This window comes from Phalacrocorax aristotelis, chromosome 1, assembly GCF_949628215.1.
Source record: "Phalacrocorax aristotelis chromosome 1, bGulAri2.1, whole genome shotgun sequence".
In the NCBI taxonomy this organism is placed as follows: Eukaryota; Metazoa; Chordata; class Aves; order Suliformes; family Phalacrocoracidae; genus Phalacrocorax; species Phalacrocorax aristotelis.
The window spans coordinates 79,755,933-79,776,575 of NC_134276.1; the positions used below are offsets into that span (position 1 = coordinate 79,755,933).

The 20,643-nt window shown below is 40.3% G+C and overlaps 2 protein-coding genes across 8 annotated transcripts in view; one reads left to right on the top strand and one right to left on the bottom strand.

Annotated features, from left to right (window-relative positions):
• Window positions 1–4,023, bottom strand: part of PUDP (pseudouridine 5'-phosphatase) — a 72,974-nt gene extending 68,951 nt beyond the window's left edge. The window contains exon 1 of the mRNA XM_075095006.1: window positions 3,921–4,023. Within this exon, the coding sequence (XP_074951107.1) occupies window positions 3,921–4,008 (88 nt within the window). The 5' untranslated portion in view covers window positions 4,009–4,023. The remainder of the gene's footprint in view (window positions 1–3,920) is intronic.
• Window positions 4,024–4,030: 7 nt separating this feature from the next.
• STS (steroid sulfatase) overlaps window positions 4,031–20,643 on the top strand; it is a 116,052-nt gene continuing 99,439 nt past the window's right edge. For 2 of the 7 annotated variants that reach the window (XM_075094954.1, XM_075094980.1), the window contains exon 1: window positions 4,031–4,867. Coding sequence is in view for 2 of the 7 variants with exons in the window: in XM_075094939.1 (XP_074951040.1) it covers window positions 14,488–14,534 (47 nt within the window). In the remaining 5 variants the exon portion in view is untranslated. Of the gene's footprint in view, window positions 4,868–14,436; window positions 14,535–20,643 lie in introns of those variants that run through there. The other 5 variants (XM_075094972.1, XM_075094985.1, XM_075094939.1 and 2 more) reach the window with 4 other exon arrangements.

Genomic DNA, 20,643 nt, shown 5'->3' on the forward strand with positions numbered 1-20,643 from the left:
CCAGTCATATACATTTTCAAACACTACCTTGTTGTGAAAATTATTGCAATACCTAAAGCTTCAGATTCTGAAAAGTGCAACCAGCTATGGAGGTACTTTAGAAAGTTACAAAAGTGTAGTTATAGATATCCAATACCAAAAATTTTGTTTGCACTCTTTCAGAAGTAATTTTATGCAGATTTCCATAGCATCTAGAAATATGTAATTCATTTTATAATTTTCAATAAGCATTATGTTATACATTGAAAGTTTTGTAAGAAAACTAAAGATAAGGATCTTATTCCTCATGTAGGTCTACGTCAGTATAATCATTTGTCTCATCCAAAAGATTTACAGCAGACAGATTGGGCAGAAAGCATCTAACCTGTGCATCCCTTATTTCATTCCTTCCCCAAAATTATTCCAAATTTCTCGAAACATTTAGGAATCCTGGGGAAGTCCAAGCAGTCTCCTGGCTGCCTTTTTGCCTCCTATGTGTCACAACTTGTCCTGAAACAAATAGGTTCACCAAAAATTATGTTAAAGTTGTGACAGAACTCAAAGTATTTAGACGCTGAAACACTCTACAAGTCCTCTGACAGCTAGTGTACATTATGAAAATCATCAAGGTCACGTCCCTTTTATGCCTCTGTACTGGAAGACACTTGAAGAGTATTTCCAGTTGAATTTTATACATAATTATGGCTTTCATCAAAGCTGAAAGATTACTGAAATACAACACATTCTTGCTTCGCAACTTTTGTAAAATAGAAGAAATTGCATGTTATAGCATAACAGTAAGTAGGGAAATGGAAACACAATACAAAAAATATTTATGGGTGCAAAGGGCGCCTCATATCTAGGGATAAAAATAAATTATACCAGCATGCATAAAATCTTCATGTAAGTATATTTTTTATATATGCACACAAAATGCCATCATTTATGTCTGCTATTTTATTTGAATCCAGAAAGTGACAAAGTATTTCTCTGGAGCTGGACTTTAAAACTGATAAATTCAGTAACAGCAAGGAGTAGGTTTATACCTTGAGTGTCTCAATCTTGGCAAACTTATGTCCAAGAATTATGGAACCTTTGTAATTACTTTCCCAGTATGAGATACAGTTCATACAGTATTTTTACTGCTTTTTCACTGTATGAACCCCAGGTGTTTTGAGAACTAAACATGACTCAGAACCTCAATTTGTATTGTATTTTGCCTGTTTGGAATGTTACAGAAAGGCAATTTCTAAATACAGACAGGACAGCATCTGAGAAAAATGCCTTCAGTTCTCAGAATACTGTCCGAAGATAAAGCACCTATCCTGTAAATACCTGTGCATAATAAATTCACTTAAAACTGATAGATACCTTACGCATGCATATCAATGCCTAAAGAATTATATTTCTTACCTGGACTGTCCTGCTCAGGTGACTATTCTGTGTGAAGCAGATTTTCAAATTATGCTAAAAAGCAGTAGTAACTACGAAAGCTTTCCTGGAACTTCCAAGTAGCAATGAAGTTAAGATAATTGGTTCTGGATTAAGAAAAAAAAAACATAACCCCCGGCTATTTGAGACTCCAGTGGTGAAAATGAAAATGAAACTGAAATAACTCAATCACTGTTTTGCACAGTGTTTTGCACTGAGAGTGCAGATGAAACAAAGAGAAACCAAAGGCTCTAAAATGCTTGAAAAGATCCATGATAGTGTGAGTAAAGTCATTCTAAAACATTATAATCGAATTGCCTTCGCCTGTTACATGTGTGAAGGAGGGAAAAATGCATGATTCTTGGAAACAGAGTAACTCATTAGAGTCCACAGCAGTCTTTCTAGAAACTGCAACAATTTGGGTTTTGCAGCCTGAAGGCACTGCCTCATGCTCACCATTTTTAAAGAACTTACCCACATCCAAAGCTGCTTCCTGTGCGATTATCCACACAGGCTATTAAAAAAAAACCCAAACAAAAAATAAGTGACATGCAAAAATATTCCATTATTCTACAGGACACATGCAGCAGAAAGGCCCTGATTCAACAAATAGTTAAGAGCAGACATAAACACTGTTCCAGTCATACTGATTATTGAAACCTCAAGATCCAACCTAGCTGTAGCATGAACGATGGACAGATTAGAATCACGGAATGATTAAGGTTGTAAAAGGACCATCAAGTCCAACCACCACGGCCAACAGCATCCTGGCTTGTATCAGAATGCTGTCCAACCATCAAGTTCAACCACCAACGCAACACTACCATGTCTCCTAAACCATGCCCTGAAGTGCCATGTCTGCACGCCTTTTAAATACCTCCAGGGGTGGCGATCTACCACCTCTCTGGGCAGCCTGTTCCAATGCTTGACCACTCTTTCAATAAAGACATTTTTCCTAATATCCAATCTAAACCTCCCCTAATGCAATTTGAGGCCATTTCCTCTCATTCTATCATTAGTAAGTTGGGAGAAGAGACCAAAACCTACCTTGTTACAACCTCATAACCTCCTTTCAGGTAGTTGTAGAGTGATAAGGTCTCCCTTCAACCTCCTCTTCTCCAAGCTAAACAACCTCATTTCCCTCAACCTCTCCTCATCAGACCTGCTCTCCAGACCCTTCACCAGCTTCGTTGCTCTTCTCTGGACACGCTCCAGCACCTGCATGTCCTTCTCATACTGAGGGGCCCAAAACTGAACACAATATTCAAGGTGCGGCCTCACCAGTGCCAAGTACAGGGGGCACAATCACTTCCCTGGTCCTGCTGGCCACACTAGTCCTGATAAAAGCCAGGATGCCATTGGCCTTCTTGGCCACCTGGGCACACTGCTGGCTCATGTTCAGCCAGCTGTCAACCAGTACCCTCAGCTCCTTTTCCACCAGGCAGCTCTCCAGCCCCTCCTCCCCAAGCCTGTACCGCTGCATGGGGTTGTTGTGCCCTAAGTGCCCGACCCAGCACTTGTCCTTGTTAAACCTCATACTATTGGCCTCAGCCCATCACTCCAGCCTGTCCAGGTCCCTCTGTAAAGCCTTCCTAACCTCAAGTAGATCGACTCTCCCCCCAACTTGGTGTCATCTACAAAATTACTGAGGGTGCACTCGATCCGCTCATCCAGATCATTAAGATATTAAACAAGGCTGAAATTTCAGAATAACCCTGTAATATTATTAGTTATTTCAGAATAACCCTGCAAAGCTGAAAGTCTACTGACATAAAAATTGGGAGATGACTACTGCACTCCAGACTTTTCAGCCGGAGGCTGCCAACTCAAAGTGCTTAGAAACGCGCCCCTGCACCGGGCAAGCGAGGCCCAAGGTGAGGGGCTGGCTGCTCTCGGCCGCCCCCCGCAGCCCCCCACCCGCCGGGGCGGCCCTCGGGCTCCTCCAGCTCCGCAAGCAGGAAACCCGTCCTCCCCCACACCCGCCCCTCAGCTCTGTCCCCGCAGGCACCCCAGCCCGCGTTCAGCCCTCCGCTGTGAGGGGTAAGCGCCCCTTTCAGTCTTAGCCCCGGATCTTTTAATTCAGGATATATTTGCCCACAGAAGGCTGGGGGTGGCTGGAGGGGGAGAAGGAGGAAATACATCGTTTCCTGTTGCTTTAATCCCTTCAACTGGGTAAAGCAACGCCGCCCGGGGTGCCCTGGCCGCCCGCCCGGAGCGAGGAGACGGCGAAGGAGCGGCCGCTGGGGGCGGGCGGGCGAGCAGACAGGCTGGGCCTACCGACAGACAGACCGGCCGGCACTGCGTGGCCCGCCCAGCCCCGGCCCCGGGAGGCGCCTCGGCGGAGGGGCGGCGCGCCGCGGCGGGCAGGGGAAGGGAGTGAGGGAGGGGGCTGCCCGAGGCCAGCTGTGGCCCCTCGTCCCCCGCACGGCGGGGCCAGGCCTGGCCAGTGCAGCGGGAGCGGCCACGGCGGGGGCGGGGGCCAGGCCGCGGCAGGGGCGAGGGCTACACACCCAGCAGGAGACCGTCCATGTCAAAGATCAAGTGAGTGACCGGCCGCAGCGCGGCGGCGGAGCACGATGAGGAGGAGGAAGCGGACATGGCGAGGCCGGCGCAGCTGGGAGCCCGTGTGGCAGCGGCGCAAGCGCGCTCGGCCGCGGCGGCAGGAGCCGAGGGGGCGCGGAGGTCCGGCCCCGCCGTGGGACCGGGGCTGTGTGGTGGCGGGGGGCGGTGCTGGTGCGGTCAGCGCCCTGGGGCGGCCGGCGGGGCACAGCAGCGCGGGCTCGGTGTTGGGGTGTTGATCTGTTTTGTTTTTAAATGAAGTCCCTTCATCTGCGTGGGTCTCTTGTTGTGGCGGACTTTTCTTTTTAAACTCTGCCTGGCGCTGCTGACGGGACGGGAGCTGCTCGCCTTTTGGCGTTTTAGGCAGCGTTTCCTCGCAAAGCTTTTGCGTGCCTGCGCAGATATTTATGAGGATAATATCGCTGCTGGATCGTAACTGGAGCTGTAAACAAAAAAGCGCGAATCTGTGTAAAACTGTGCGGAATTAGTAAAGTGATGTTGTGTAAACCCATCTCTTAAGGGTTGTTGAGTGTGAGGATAGCTGTGGGTTTTTCTCCAAAACGTTCAAGGAACCCTGAAGTTCAAGCAACAAGCCAGTATCCTTCAGACGAAGCAAAATCTTCCAGCACGGGCACACCATCAGATTTTGACTGGCCAGTTGTGAGGGAAGGAGGTAACTTTCCTCACTAGTGTTCCCTTTTATTTTTTCATGCAGGTAACTCACCGCTGGGATCAAGATTGTTGAAATACAGGTTGCAGAAGCAGACATGAAAAGAACTGTATTAGGCTACCAAGGTGACATACCGGCTTGAAGATTTCTGCTGCTTTGCAGTTCTGTGTGAAGGCAGTGGTTAGTTGCAGCTTCACATAAGGGAAGTCCCGTCTCTTTTGCCTGTAGGTAGGCCTCTCAGCAATTAATTTTCTTCTGACAGTGCCTTCATTTGAGGTGGCAATACTTCACCATTTCAGCAAGTCAGTGGTGGTTTTTAAAGCCCTAACTGTAGGTGTCATACAATCATATTTGAATTTTAATTTAGCTTCCTTATACATCTCACCTACCCCAAAAACGTATCCCTTAAAAGAATCCTCACCTTACCTTTGTGAGAAGTATCGGACACGATGTCCTCATACCTCCTCCTTTCTTGGAAATAAGATTATGAATAAAACATCCTTGGCCTTTACTCATACCCTTTTAATAATAAAACTCGACTTTCAAACAAAATTTTTTGAGTTTTGGGTTGGTTTTCTATTTTTTTTTTAACTTGGCTCATTTTGTAATGATTCTGTTTGATAATGGTGCTTAGGCACTACGTATGTAGGCTAGGAGAAAGACTGTGCACGGTGCCTTGTCTTTTTAAAATGTCATGAATAGTCATGACATGCATCTGTTAGTTCTTGCATAGATTTAAGAAAATGGGTCCTCCACTTCCAGATCAAATTTTTCTATGTAACCTTACGAGTGTTAAGAATGCCCGCAGCTATTTTGTTTCTGCAGTGAACACTGTGCAACAAGTCAATGATCCAGCTTTGCTTCAGACAGCAAATACGTTAATTTCCTAAGCAGTTCACTTAGACGGGAGCATAGTGTCAAAAGAAAGGTCAAGTCCTAAATAAAATATGTCCAAAAAAGCCTTAATGTGTTAAAAGGAAAAAAAAATCATTATAGTAATTTCAATACTTGAATAGCAGAATATTACTAATAATGTGTTTGTGCTATAAAAGGGTATGCTGTTGTGGCAAAAATTTCAAGAGGGTGAGTAATGAGGTTGTGTGGCATTTGGACCTGAGGTGGATTCATCTACTTTCTAATTATGAAATATTCTAAAAAAATCTATCTTTAATTGTATTTGCTGGCATAGTAACACCTGTACTTGTTAACAAGAAAAAGCTACATCAGTCAGGTATCTTGATTCATTGTTCTAATTAGAAAAAAGCATTAGTATTTGGATCACAACTGCACCTCCTTCACCCTCCTCAAAGGGGGAGATATTTACTGTTTTTTGTGTGTAAACCACCAGTTCACCTCAGAAAATATAAGGCTTATGCAAAACTTTTGAGTATTTAAAGTGGAAATAAATCCTAAAAACAACCTTTATGAAAAATCACACAAAATTGAAGTGTAATACACGAGATGAACCTTTTTAGGGCTAAGTGGTCTGTGTTACAAATCTTATTGTGCACATTTCAAGACAGTCAGGTTACCTGACATGCTGCTGACCTCAATTTGCTTTGCTTTACTCTGGCTCATCAGTGGTAATCAGTGTAATGTTAGCTTACTTGATTCTTCAAAGCTACATTCAAATACAGGAAAATCTTCCCAATGTAGACAAACTGTTTAGGTTTATTCAGCGTGACTAAGTCTTCTTACTAACAGAATGAAATAGGATGAAGATCCAAGCAGAACTTTTAATTCATGGTGGACCGTAATTTTCTAGATGCACAAGTAAGCAGAAATGCAGATCTAACTTTTATTTGAGCTGTCTTAAAATGTTTGTCTCAAACGTCTCTGCATTGGTAGCTGTGGTTTTTTAATATTTTTTCAAAGAGAAAAGAAGTTGAGATTGAGAACTGTGCAACTGATGTTTTTGTTTGCTACTTTTATTATTTATTTTAAGTCTGTTTCAAGTGATGAGGACTTTAATAACTTCTGAGGTATGGGAAGTGTACTGCAGTGGAGGTACAGTAACCATGAAAACCGATAGTTAATTATATGCCTACGAACCTGATGTCCCCTTATTGAGAAGGGTGAACTTGGGTTACTGAGATGTAATCATGCAAATAGACGTGAATCCTGCAAAGTCGGAAGGACACAATTAAATTCATGTACACTTTTAATTAATTTAACTTGCTATCTGGACACACACCAAAGCAGATGAATAAATCTGTGCTGCATTTTGAATTTTATGGTGTTATATGGTACATACCCATGCTGGGTTTCCACGTTTTTGAATGACTGTAAATTAGCTGCCTATAGGTAGCCCTTCTTACCCCAAGCAAGTGTATTTTCTCTGGCTTTGTAATAACATGTTAAAATCATTGTTTTTGTTGTTCTTGCATGTGAGATGAGGTGGAAATACTCAGGTGTATATCCATGGGGTTATTAAGTATGCAACACAACATTTTACCTATGCAGTCCTCATAACCTTTTTTAACCTTTGTATGTTTGTTTGGGTTTTCTTTACCTTGAAGCTAAAAAGTTTTCCACATCACTGAAACTTACCTGACAAAGTTCTTTTCCTGGAGAGTAAAATCTCCAGAATATGCTTAAGTGTTTTCTTAGGTAATACACTTGACTCAAGAATTGCAGTTTGCTGTTTCACTACTTCATATTGTGCTTGTAACATGGATTCACTTACCTATTTTTATACCATTGATAGGAGCATCATGCACTATGTGTTTCACACAGAAATGACTGCATTTTTCTTGTTCTTCAGGCACCTTGACAAGGAGGATAAACAGATTATAATCCATTTTGGTTTGAATATTAAAAAAGAATCTAAAGACTTGAATAAATCCAGTAATTTAAAAGCTTTCACAATGATTTACATGAACAGCTGTTAAACCCACTATTAGTAACAAATTACTTGGAATGACTTGGAGTTCAGTGTAATTTAATTCAGGTATCAGCTGAGATTCACAGCCCTTGCTATAGTTGAGCCTATAAGCCCTCAGAAAATGAAACCCCTCCCAGTGCTGGATGTCACCAAACAAGTGCTTTTCACCCTAAGAATATGAATTAAGTGAGTTTTATTGTTTCAGTTTGTGTTTTTATGGCTGCAAAAGGGAAAATGAGCATATGGCTTAAGGCAGTGAAATAATACCATACACCTGCTGATGTAAGTCATGTTTTATTGATTACATAAGTCAAACAGGAGTATATCCTCTTTAATGAATCATATGGGTGTTCTTACAGGCAAGCAAGTGGGGGGAGGAGAGCCATCCATTTTCTGGATTTTAATATTTGCCACCAATTACAAGGAGTTAGTTGCAAAGGCAAGAAAAATGACGTGTTACGCTTCAGGAGAACAAAGTGAAGATATTTTGGTCATATCTAAGTTTAGATGTGGCACTATAAAAAAGTTCATAAGCAGCAACGAGGTGAAATTCTAGAAAAGCACATGAGAAGGAACGGAGGATCTAAGATATTTTTAGATGTCGATTGCTGTATTTATTGATGGGATTGACAACAGAATGAACAGTTTCTGAAGCTGGGAGATGAAGGCTTACTGCCATGTTCAGGACCTTTTTTTGTTTGCTTTAAAGTCAGAATCATTTTCTCTCCTCCATGGCTTGTGAGTTAGCTTCATAACATTTTTGGTCTTCCAGTGAAATACTGGCTGCACACAGGCAAAGTGTTCAGGTGATTAGCAGTGTGATTGTAATAGAAATCCTGAAGTGCTTAATGGGTGGGTCCCACTTAGCCTTAAACTATGAGAGATTAGGGCATAAGGGATTGCATCCCCAGATAAGATCTGGTGTGTTGTATCTTGTTTTGTTTTTCCTGTGTGATACAGGTTTCCTCTGTAGGATGACTTGCAACTTTTATTTATTTATCTAACTTCCCATTACTGCAGGAGCCTAAAATGCTGGTTATGATTTTTGTTTTCTTTCCTGTCTGCATGTGAGTTTATGGCTATATTTTTTTCATTTTACTACAGTTTGTCACAGGTTTTTGGGAAAAAATTGTATTTGTAGTGTCATGTAGAATACGCATTCTTTCAGCCTTCCTGAGCATGACATCTATCGCTTGGTTGCCAGCAATAAGGGTGGAACTGAATGTAGTCACCCTTCCAGTGGTACCTTTCAGTCTTGTGTTCCAAAGCTCAACCTCTTCAAAAGCTGAAGTAATTACATCTTCAGATGGAAAAGAGGGAGAAAGCATTGTGATTCTCTGGGTCACAAGGTCTCTGACCCACTGACCCGTAATGCTCCAGATTCAGGTTTTATGTGCGTATTCCCTACTCAGCACATGACCAGCTGGAGAATTAAAATCTCCAGAGCTCAGATATTCTGCCTGCTTTGTGGGTGCATGCCCTTACAATTTGGTATCTGCCCAGAAGAGTCAGAGATAAATGAACTTGCTGACACAGCCCAGAATGTCTAGTGGGGCAAACATGCTGTCAGCCTAAGTAGCTCAGGGAGACTGTGGAGGCCAAGTGTTGTACAGGACCACAATCTTTCTTTTTTTTCGCAGTGGTTCTAGCAGTCTTGAGTGTCTACATCCGTCTAGCCAGAGAAGCCATAGCACTGTACTGGAACATATGAAGTAGCAACTCTGATCAGGAAGCAGAAGTGGTGGTAAGGGAGGGCAGAGGGGGCAGTGCCTAGCAGAGTTAGCCAGCTGCTTCTTGAGACCCTGTTGCAGCTGAGTTATATTAGATATATTGGCTGGTCTGGACTAGGGGGAGTTGGGACTTAACCTTAGCTGGAGGAGTTAGTGTACCTCCCATCCAAGTCATAATTCCCTTTTGGGAATTCCTCTCTTCCGTTGCGAAGCTACTGCCTTCTCTTCCTCTCCCTACATGTGCAGACACACAAACATGCACTGGTAGCACACAGTTGTGGACAGCCAATATCCACAAAGCTTTGTGATCACTAGCATGTAGGGCACTGACTAATTTTTAGGTGAGGAAATAGTCCCTTCATTAGATTGTCCACCTACTTTAACTTAAGCATATGTTTACATGCCTTGAGGAATTAGGTTCAATGTGTTTTAACAAAATGTATGATAAAATAATGTAGCCTTATTTAGTATATTATACTTTGAACTAAAATGTTCTTAGTAGATCAGTAACAGATACTTGTTTTCATAAAACATTCATAAAACAAGAAACTCCATTTGTAAATTCTGATACAGTTAGATATTAGGGATACCTACAAGGAAGTGTTGTCTCAGTGCTGTCAAGCCAGTGAGAACCTGTTTATTTTTTTTATGAAGCCAACTAGCTCCACCTACTAAGTGCATCTCAAACATTTCATCTTGGGTTCTGTAAGGTGCATGATGGCTCACAGTGACACTGCAGGATTGAAAAATTCCTGGGTTGCCATTTCATGTGCTTACATATAGGTAAGATCATAAGAGATGTTCAAGATCTAGATAAATTCTTTTCATTGAGACAGAATTATAAATGCTTAAAATGTCTGTTCAGACATTATGCCTAAAATTGTCTAAATCTTTCAGTGAATCTTTTGCTCTACTAAGATATCGTATGTTCTTCCTCTACTCTTTTTTTATTTAACAAACTTCATTCCTTTAACCTTTCCTCATAATTTATGCTTTCTGAAGCATTTAGCATTTTGACTGCTCTTCAGGATTCTAGTTTTTCTGTATCCTTAGAGAAGTCCAGTACTCAGGTAATTTTTTGTAGCTGTGTGTTTTATAAGTGACAAATAGAAAGGCCATCTTCTACTAATAGACTGCTTTCTTAGTCCGAGATACAGAATTCCTTTGAATTAACATAAGAACTGAATAACCTTTTTTGCCATAGTTCTATTTTGTTCACTAATGAACGATCTGTAATTCTTACAAATATTTTTAACTACTGCTGCTCAGTCAGGCTGTTGCCCATTTTGTATCAAGCCAAACGGTGAAAACTTTTGTCATCACTTGCCCAATTTAAAAATTTCTTCGTGGATCAATTCTACCTGTATCCTTATTAGTTAAGAATAGTCAGTATTATACTTCACTGAAAGATATCAGTGGCAACATGTCTAGCCTATGAAGAGCTTCATACCTCTTCATACACTTTGAAAGATTTTTCTGTGTTTTTAAGTATGAAAAACAATATATTATCTTGCAAGCCTGATGAGGCAACTATCTGCAAGAAGCTGTGTTACAGAATCTGTATCACTGTTTCAAAAATGTTGCATGTGTTGTTTAGACCAGTGGCTATGCTACAAGCAATAGTGAACAAGTATTTCATTAATGACCACGTTTGACAACATGGCTCCATAATAGGTTTTTCACTGTCTTTTCTTTTTTAGGCCAACAGTTATGCTCTCATCTGGAAAAATTAGACTAATACAAATTTCCAAAAGCTATTAGCAAGATATTCTAATATTAAGATGGCAATATATCTTAAGTAGGATTTGCCATCCAGAGACTAGCCACCTTGTGTTGTGGTCATGATATGAGGTAGGGTTAGGCGGCATTCTTGAGTTGCAGAGCTGGGAGGAAAGCCTACGTGCTTCAGGAAGCATAGAGCTTCACTCAGTAGATGGCACTCTTGCCACTGAACCTCTGCCAGCGTCTTCTGGGGTGGTGTCTACACTAAAGCTTTTTGAAGTTGGTGGAAATACAGTAAACCCTTGCCCAGTTGCAATTTTTTGATATATTTATCTCCGTGATTTCTTGCTTCTTGAAGGACCTACAAAGGGACCTGCAAGTTCACCTGCTTTTTCTGACTATATCATATCCAGGAAATATAATAAAATTTATTATGTAGTTCCAATTAAATATATTTTTCCTGCCTGTTCAAGCCCATCTTTCTTTAAAGATCCTGTTCTGTGTGTGATTTTAGGTAGCTTAGACAAGTATTGTTTGATAGTCAGAAACTATGTAGTGGCTACAAAACCTGGGTCTTTATTCTTACATGACATAGCTGTCCAGCAAACTCCTATTTGTAAGTCTTAACTAAAGGTAAGCATGGCCATGAAAGAAAATACCAAAATCATTAGACCATGTCACTGAGTTCCATACATAAAAGCCATTGTGGCTTCCCCAGAACTGCACAAAGTCCTCTGCAATCCACAGATCTCACAAGTTCATATGATGATTGTCCTTCATTTTTCATGTATGGCTTCACTACATGGCTACAGAATTTTTAGAGTGAAACTTGTCTCTGGTGGTTTCGGACTAAGATGAAGAATGAATGAAGTTGGAACATCTATTTTTCACTGAAGATTTGTTGCAAACTAAATGTCCTCTAGCATCCAATAATCCAGTCTGTATGTACAAAGTCCCTAGGAACAGCAGAGCTGTATCTTTTAATTCTGGATATGCGTGGCTTTCAAAAATATCTTCTGAAATTAGCTAAGTTCCTTGGATTTTACTGTGATAAAAGAAGTTATCAAACAGCCTTTTTTCCATTTTTAGGTCTGCTAGTTGTGTATTTCATTTGAATCCCTGTCAAATGCAAGTTTGTATTACCAGGTTTATGTGGAAGCGTAAGCATTTAGATGTGCACCAATATTCAGCCAGTCTAAGACAGCAGTGTTCTTTATCATGTTTTGTTTTTACAAAGATATATGTACTGTACCTGGTAGCTGAACAGTTAGTGGAAACTTTTAAAGCTTTGGTGGATATATTCTGATGAACTGAGACAAAGGTCTATCTCACTGCAGCTCTGCCCTTCCACTAGATACCAGTAAATCCAGTCATGCATCTTTCTAGCTCATCTTCTTCCCAAACACTTAAAAAATAATTTCCTTTACCATTCGATGAGTTGAACTCTGTTATACATATGGATGTTCATATATAAATAAGTACGTACTGTCTCACACTTGGTGACAAGAAGACTAAAGTATCTTAAAAAACAATTTTCCTAACAAATTATGAAAGAAAAAACAAAGCTGGACTCTGTGCTCACAGCCATATGGGGTTGGGGGGCATGGGGGAAAATCCACCACAAAAACACCTATTGGTCAAAACGCATGATATAATCCATTAAACAACACAGATCTGTTCCATATAATTGGGGAGTATGTTACTGCGGAATGTAGTACCCTATTTACCATAGCCTAAATGCAGCCTGCCTGTAGCATTTCAGTTTTCAGTCCTGCTTATGCTTTGAAGTCACTGAATAACTGTTGCTTTCGCACCCTTTAGTGACCTCTAATCAAACATGGAGGAGAAACCCAAAGAAAACCCCTCCATTCAGTGCTCAGATTTGGATAGGAGAGCAGGAGGATGTTTTTTTCACTCGTTAACTCAGTATAATTTTTTGCATGCTGCTTTAGTTAGAATCCATAGATATTTTTACAGTGCGTTTTGCTTTTCCATATCAAATGCCCTGAATTGTCACATTTAATTAGCACAGACAAATCTGTTTTTTGTTCAGTCCATCTATATTTTGGCATACATATCCTTGTTTTATCACTACTTTCTTCCAATTTACATGATCACAGGTCTCTTGATGTTGCTTAATAATTTGTTTTAATAAAATTTATTTTAAGTAAATATTATTATACATCTCTGAAGAGTTGCAATGTATGTACATAAGCAACTTGGTGAGGTACAAATATTTTTGTGTTTTGCCAATGGATATTGCATCTCATCTGTTACCTCTCATACTGCTTCCTATGTCAATGTGAAGGATTTTTTCTCAGTACTTTTTAAACTATGATTTATTTAAAAATATGATTATCAAAAAGATTAAAAACTAGCTGGTTATATTTGGGAGGTTGACAAGAGTTTTTAAAATTGTCTTTATTTCTACTTGTTAATGCTTTCTGCATTACAGCAGGTGCAGAGTTTTTCAAAGGTTTAAGGTAGAGCTAGCATTTCCTATTTGTATTTGAGACAAAGGGAAGGTTAGCAATTCAAAATTGTTTCAAAGTTGTTACTGTACAATGTTATTTTAAAGTAGAGGGAGTTAAAACGCAGGAAAAAAGCTCTGAACAAGCTGTACTGATCTCTTAAATCACAGAAAAACATAATTTAAACTTTGCAGCTGTTCAAAAACGTTGGTTCAGTTTGATTTCTCCCAGTGATTATTAGCTTTAATATTTTGCCTGGAAGAAAAGTAAAATCTTATATTTAGAATGTAAGGATTGGATTCTGTTAAGTTTCAGTGGCATCAGTTGTGACACATCTTTGAGCATACATCTTTCTCTTCCTGATCAATTTTCCTTATGAATAATGCATAAATTTTGGGGGGAGGGAGAAGTAAACTAGCTAGCACTTCTAGAAGTTTAATGAATGATCTTTCATATTAGGGTGCTTGGACTTCTGGGAGCAGTCATTTTCTGGGGTCGGGGTCAGATACAGTTTCTAAGAGACTGCATAATGAGCAAACCAGGACAGGCTATGGTACAGTATTTATGCAGAGAGAATTACTGAACAGTTCTGTGACTCAAATGAAAAAGTTTGAAAACCACTGACTGGAAATTATACTTAAAAAGGTGTATTTTAATCCAGTTTCTCAGAAGTTGCTATGTAGATATTCTGCAGAAATGCTTACCACATGTACCGAGGGCAGAAAGGTACCTGAGATTGCGGCACTGCACTTGTTTTCCAAAAATAGGATGCCAAGTCGCTAGCATTTGAAAAGCCTAACAGGACATCTTCAGCAACAAGCTAAAACAAGTGTCTTGGTTAGGCATGTGTATATATGCATTATGAAAACATGTTGAGACTGTCTCCTGCTAGTGAAGTAATGTCTTATCGAGAAATATTGTTGGCATTGTATAATAAGTTGTATTTTTCAGTGTTGTCCTTCTTTCTTCCCCTCCACCTTTCTGTTTCAGTTCTGTGACTGGACTTTGTACCCATTTACTGATCATAAGCGCGCAGTCATCATGTTCGAAAACGAGAGGCAGAAACTGAAACAATTTTGTGGTGCAAGGTAAAATGTCCCTCCTGCCCTGAAGTCTATAATTTATATATAGTTTCATTGTAAACACTGGGGTCACGTGTAGCTGGAGTTCATATTCTTTCTCAGCTCAAAGCCAATTCTTCATGGCAGGAAATTAGTAATTATGAGAAGTAATACTGTGCAGTGTTGTCTTTTCTTCATTAACTTAATCCAGTGTATTCTATATAAGAAAGAAAAGAAGAATGCTAATACTGTCTACTCTTGTCTGTAAGAAAGATACTATGAACTATAGTGGCAAATTATTTAGTAACAAAATGCTGTTCGTTATTAGGTATTGCAATGGAGTAGAACGTTCTCTGCTTACCACAGGTTAAGAAGAGTACAGGCTTTACTTGAATCATGAAAGCATTTTGAACAAGAAAGAAAGCAGGGTTCTTATGAGCTAGAACCTTTTCCAGCTGTGCAACACTGGTTTTTCTCTTAGCACTTAAGCTCTGGTTGTTTAAAAAATAATGTTAAAAGTGTATGTAATTTTGATTATGGACTCTGTTTCAAGAATCAAATGGAGATGAATTGTTAAATAGTCTGGGAGGGTGTTAGGTTCTGAAATAAGCTTGTGGTTTTGAAGTGAGTCTGGTTCGTGTGCAGTGTAGGTAATATGACAAAATCAGTTTGATTCAAAGGTGGAATCCTGCAAGACTCAACTGTAACTTTTAAAATGACATTAAATAAATCTAATCTCTTCCTTTGTAATCTCATACACAACCAACCTCATGACGGGGGGTAAGCACAGCTACTGAGGGGACAGTATCTGTAAGAGGAATCACTAAGAGAGAGAGAGTATGACAAGGAATAATAGAGAAAGAGAAAAGGCAAGGAAAAAACAATCCTTTCCGAATAGGTTGTACCTGCCAGGCTTAAACAGAAAGGCTACACTTGGGCAGCCACACTGAGACAAGAATGAAGATGAAAGAGGAGAAGCCTATTTAACCAAAACAAGTGTTGAACAGAATCCGGCCACACATACTGCTTGCTATGCAGTTTAGTAATGACCTGTTAATAATATGGATTCCATACGTCCTGTTTTCTCACAAACGTGTATTTTGCTTCTGCCCTTAGGGGGCTCTTTAGGTGGATTTTAGTAAGTGCAGTCCTGTGTTAAATCCCTGTCAGACCAGCAGCTGAGGCAGCCTTAATACCAGGAGAGCCACAGTCACCAATAGGGAGCACTGTATACTTGTGGTGGGTGGAAGAGCCTGTTTTGTGAGGAGGGATGGAGGAGGCAACCAGCAAGACACAGCAGCATCAAGACTGGTAATGGTAGAGTGGTAGTGATAGTAGCAGTACCTGGGCAAACAGAATTGGAGGAGTCGAGCAGCTGCATCCAAGAGGCATTCAGTCTGAGTTTCGATCAATGGCACATTAATCTGGGATTCTTGAGTAGGAGGGGATTTGGAATAGGGTAGGGCATGGTTTAGAAAGATAAGGATGGCAGAAGAGTGTGTAGTGTGGCTTCTTCATTGTATGAGAGGAAGCTTGGGGATGAGGAGGAATGAAAATTAGGGTGAGAAGTTTAGGGTGAGAAGAGTGATAGGGGGAAGACAGGACATTTGAGATGGATTGTTAAGAAGTGCTTAACAAGAATTGTGGCTGTGGCACTCTGGGCTGTGAACATGCAAGTTGGAACTGCTTCAGGTTCATAATGATTTTTCACTTCCTGGACAAATGTTTTAAATTAAAAGGTAATGGTGTAAAAATGGCCTCTTCTTTTTTCTACCGTGCTAAAGAATCAGTTGATCAGCCGTACTCATAAGGAAATCTTAGGGCACAGAGCTCAGACTGACCTATTTTCCTCTGACATTCTCTTAAACTAGCCAGATTGGTGGTTGTATGGTGGTGTATGCAAACATGCTTTCTGCAGGAATCCCTGGTGTTAGAAAATCTATTTACTTAGAAGTCGAAGTCAGCAAGCTAGAAGACTACTTTATCCTCCTGGTGTTTTTTTTTTTTATTGGTTAATGTTTATATTCTGCACTGCTGACAGAACTGGCAACTATGATGAAGAAAATTAGAAGCTGTTGACATGAATTAGTCGTTTACAAAAGTTACTGTTAGCTACGTAAGAAGTAGCATGTCTCCAGTTCATAAAAGTTATTAAGGTAGACAACTGGATATGTAGTCCATTATAGCAGTTGTCTAATAATAGCAGTAAAGTATCAGTCCTGAAAAATGCATGTTGGACAGAGGGAGTGATATGTTCTTCACTGATTAACAGAATGCATCCTTTAAAAACATAAGGTTGTGTTGCACGTAAAGGCACTGAGTGAAGGAAATTGTGCTTTCTGAAAATCTTACTTAAAGACATGCTGATATGATTGAAAATGTTATTCACTTCAAACATACTTGCAGCATGCTACAGTCCAGGCCAAAAAATAATGAGACCCCTGGAGCTATTATTGAGAAACTGTTCAAATGTTAAAAGGAAGTTGATACTGGTATACCACAAGAAAAATTGTACCACAAGAAAATGGGAAAAATGCGTTTTTGGAATACTATTTATATTTATTTATGCTCTTAAAATGTCATACAAAATAAGGTGAAAATGAAGTGAATTACTATAGTCTTGAGCTAATGATGATTTTTATTTTGTCATGTTGGGTTTTTGCCTCTTAGCTCCTGTGTGCAAAGGGATGGTGTTCTGTTTTAACAGCAAGAATTTACAAGTTTCCTAGAGTCCCTGTGAAGGAGAGAAAAAATGAACTAGAGGAAAAAAATGGGAGGGGAGGGGAAGGAAGTGGGAAGGAAGAGGGGAGGGAAGGAGCAAGAGTTTTTACTCACACAGGGCAGAAGGAACCTGGATACCTTGTGGCTTAAACTGCTGTTTTTCCTGTAATGCTGAAGTACAATATATGCACTTCTACACTGTTCAAGATTTGTTTTTTTCTGTCACACTCTAAGGACGCACTTCGCCTCTTGTACTGTAGGCAGATATTTTGAGTCTTAGAATTGTTTGCTGTTTCAGATATCCTTCATTTTAAGACTTCCATTCTATTTGTTGCCTAATCCTATGATGCTTAAATTGTATCCTTCAGATATTTCACCAAGCTAAGTGTATTCACAATTTTAATTTTTATTCTTTTTTCTTAATGGAGGAGTAAGTCAGTTATTCCTTTGCATGCTTACTGAACTTAGTAAATGATCAAATCTTTGGAATTGGGATAAAAGGTTGGCTACTGTATATGCCTTATTTTGTAAATGTCTTTGCCCTTTGGCTTGCACATTTTTTAGCAGATTCTGATCTACGTAGTTTCAATCAGGCAGCTATATAACCACTATGCAGCTCGTAATCCTTCTTTTTCTAATTGTACAAGTGTTCTTTCCAGCGTAAATATTTTCCTGGTTTGTAAATATTTTCCTCCTAATTTCACGATCCTTGCCTTTTGCTTTCAGATCTGTTTTCCAGTAATTGTATTGGATTTTAAAGTTATTTTGTACTTTTAGCTTTTACAGTGAATAATGCTAGTGAAGTATCTCTGCATTAGAGCTGGTTAGGAAATGACTTACCATCTTACTCCCCCCCCCCCCGTTTCTGAAGCTTTTTTTTCTCACCATGTTAATTGGAGAAAAGGAAAATAAAAATTATGAATGGATAATTCTATCCTCTTTGTTCTAATTCTGCATTAGGTCATAAGAAATGGGTGGTTTGGGGTTTAATCTTTTAACCGTGTTCAAAACAACATATTAAAAATATCTCCTGGCCCAAAAGAACAGTAAAAGTGGTTTCGTTTCACCTTGTAAATGCTAAACAGGCTATTTTTCTAGGTGTAAAAGGAGAAAAATTTAAATTTTAAATTGTTACATTTTAAAAGACTTTTTTTTCTTTAAATTTTTTCCCCCCACTAGAAAGATTTTGTCAAAAGAATTCCAGACAATTTGTCATGAGACATGTTCATGACTTTGCAGAATGAGGACGTACCATCCCCTGAATATTAGTTGTATGACGGAAGTAACATAAACCAGATTTTCCTTAGGTTTATAAACTGTAGAGAAGGAACTTGGTCTTCAAGAAGCAGCTACACTTGCTTATTTTAAATGTCTCTTACTTGTGCAAATTGAGAGGAAGGAGAAGCTATTCATTTATGTCTTGTGAGCCTCCTGCTTACACCAGCAACACCAGCAACACCATAAGTCATTTGATCTCAAATTGAATTATTTTTTACTTAAAAAGCTTTGCCATTTCTCTCCCTGGAAAAAAGGTTCACTTTTAGAATCTAGATGGATTGGATCACAGAAAATAAACTTTTGGCTAATGGTAATCGATGAAAGTAATTTACCATTGGATCCATTCATCCCTTTGCATTTTAAATGTGGTGAGTTAACCCTGGCTAACAGCCAAGCACCCACACAGCTGCTCACTCACTTCCTTCTCCCCCCTCCCCAGTGAGATGGTGGAGAAAATAGGAGGAACAGGAGTGAGAAGACTCATGGGTTGAAATAAAGACAGGGAAGACACTTATCAAGTACTGTCATGGCAGAACAACTTGGGGAATTTAATTTATTGCCAGGTAGCATATATATTTAATTACTGATTGGAGTACTGGGAAGCAGCAAAAAAGGACAAACACTGAAACATGCAAGAAAATCCCCTTTCCTCCCACTTTCACTGGCTCAACTTCAGATTACTCTTTTCTACCTTTCTAGTCCCCACTTCACACCTTCACTCCAGACATCTCCTCCTGCTGTGTTAGTGCTGCAGGTTGCACTCGGTCCCTTCAGCAATGGGTGGCACAGGAGGACGAAGTCAGTGCTTAGCCATTTCTCTCTGCCACTCCTTGTTGCTCACTTTTTTCCTCTCCTCTGGTGTGGGCCCTCCACGGGCCACAGTCCTGCTCCAGTGTAGAGTCCTCCTACTGCTCTGGCCTTGTTGTTCTGTCCTCCTCCTTTCTCTCTGTCCCCCACCACCTTTCTGTGTGTCCTTCCCCGTAGTGTTTTCTGCTCTTTCTTAAGTATATTTCCCCAAGGTGCCACCAGCTTGGCTGATGGGCCCGGCTGTGTCCTGCAGTGGGTCCATTGCAGAGCTGGCTGGAACTGACTGTGTTTGGCACAGGGCAGTCCCTGGTCTCTTCTCACAGAGGCCCTCCCTGGAGCCCAGCCGCTGCCAACATGCTGGCGCCTGCATCCAATACATTACCATGAAAAAGTGGTGTTGGTTTTAGCAGCTTGGTAAACAGAGATAATCCAAATGCAGATACAAGTGATATTTTGTTTTGATAAACATGGGAGGCATGTTGTTTTCTTACACTCTAATGTGTTTTCTAATATATGTTCTTTCTAATAGTGTTTCTGGGGAAGAATGCAAAGGTTGGACATAAGTAATAGTCCAGACACAACCATTTCCTCTCAGTTAGTTTACACACCTTCTCATACAGCCATTCTCAGTCTCTGCAGTGGGACAGATTGAACTGTCCTTCTCCAAGGAAAGTTGAGACACAAGAAAAAGGACAAGCTTTCTCCAAGCCCCTTGTGGACAAACAAGAGAGCTGCTTGCAGTACCTCTTTTTCCATCAAATGATCTAAGTGTATGTATATTGCATGATAAGTACACCATTACTCTCTCTTCTACCCCTTATGTGACAAGCCAAACATATATTACTGTCCCATGATGAGAATTAATGCATCCGCCATGGTGTGATGGGGTTGGGGAACATGTGTGATACTCGAGCATATGAGTGCATTCCAGTGACATGACCAAAGCGTTCACTGTCCATGTGAATGGCTGGACAGTGCCCATGCACATTGACAGACTTGTTCTTGTCATATATCAAGACCTAAAGTGTTTTTTCTTCTGTGACAAGGACCTCATGAAAGGAGGTGATAGGAGCTAGTAATGGCTGGCCAGTCATAGGCTGTTTTGGTTGCCTTGTGTGTGTAGCCCATAGGCAAGAGGGCAGCAGGGAGTAGGCTGTGAACCACGGACAGGCTGAGCTCACAGTCTGTTGGTTGGTAACCTCTGACAACAGCTTCCCTGAAATATCATCTGGCTTGAGTAACAGTGGGGAATGTAATTGCCATTCTGTCAGAACTCCGTCAGAGATAACATTTATTTGTCTGATCAAACGTGATTGTAACCTAAATACAG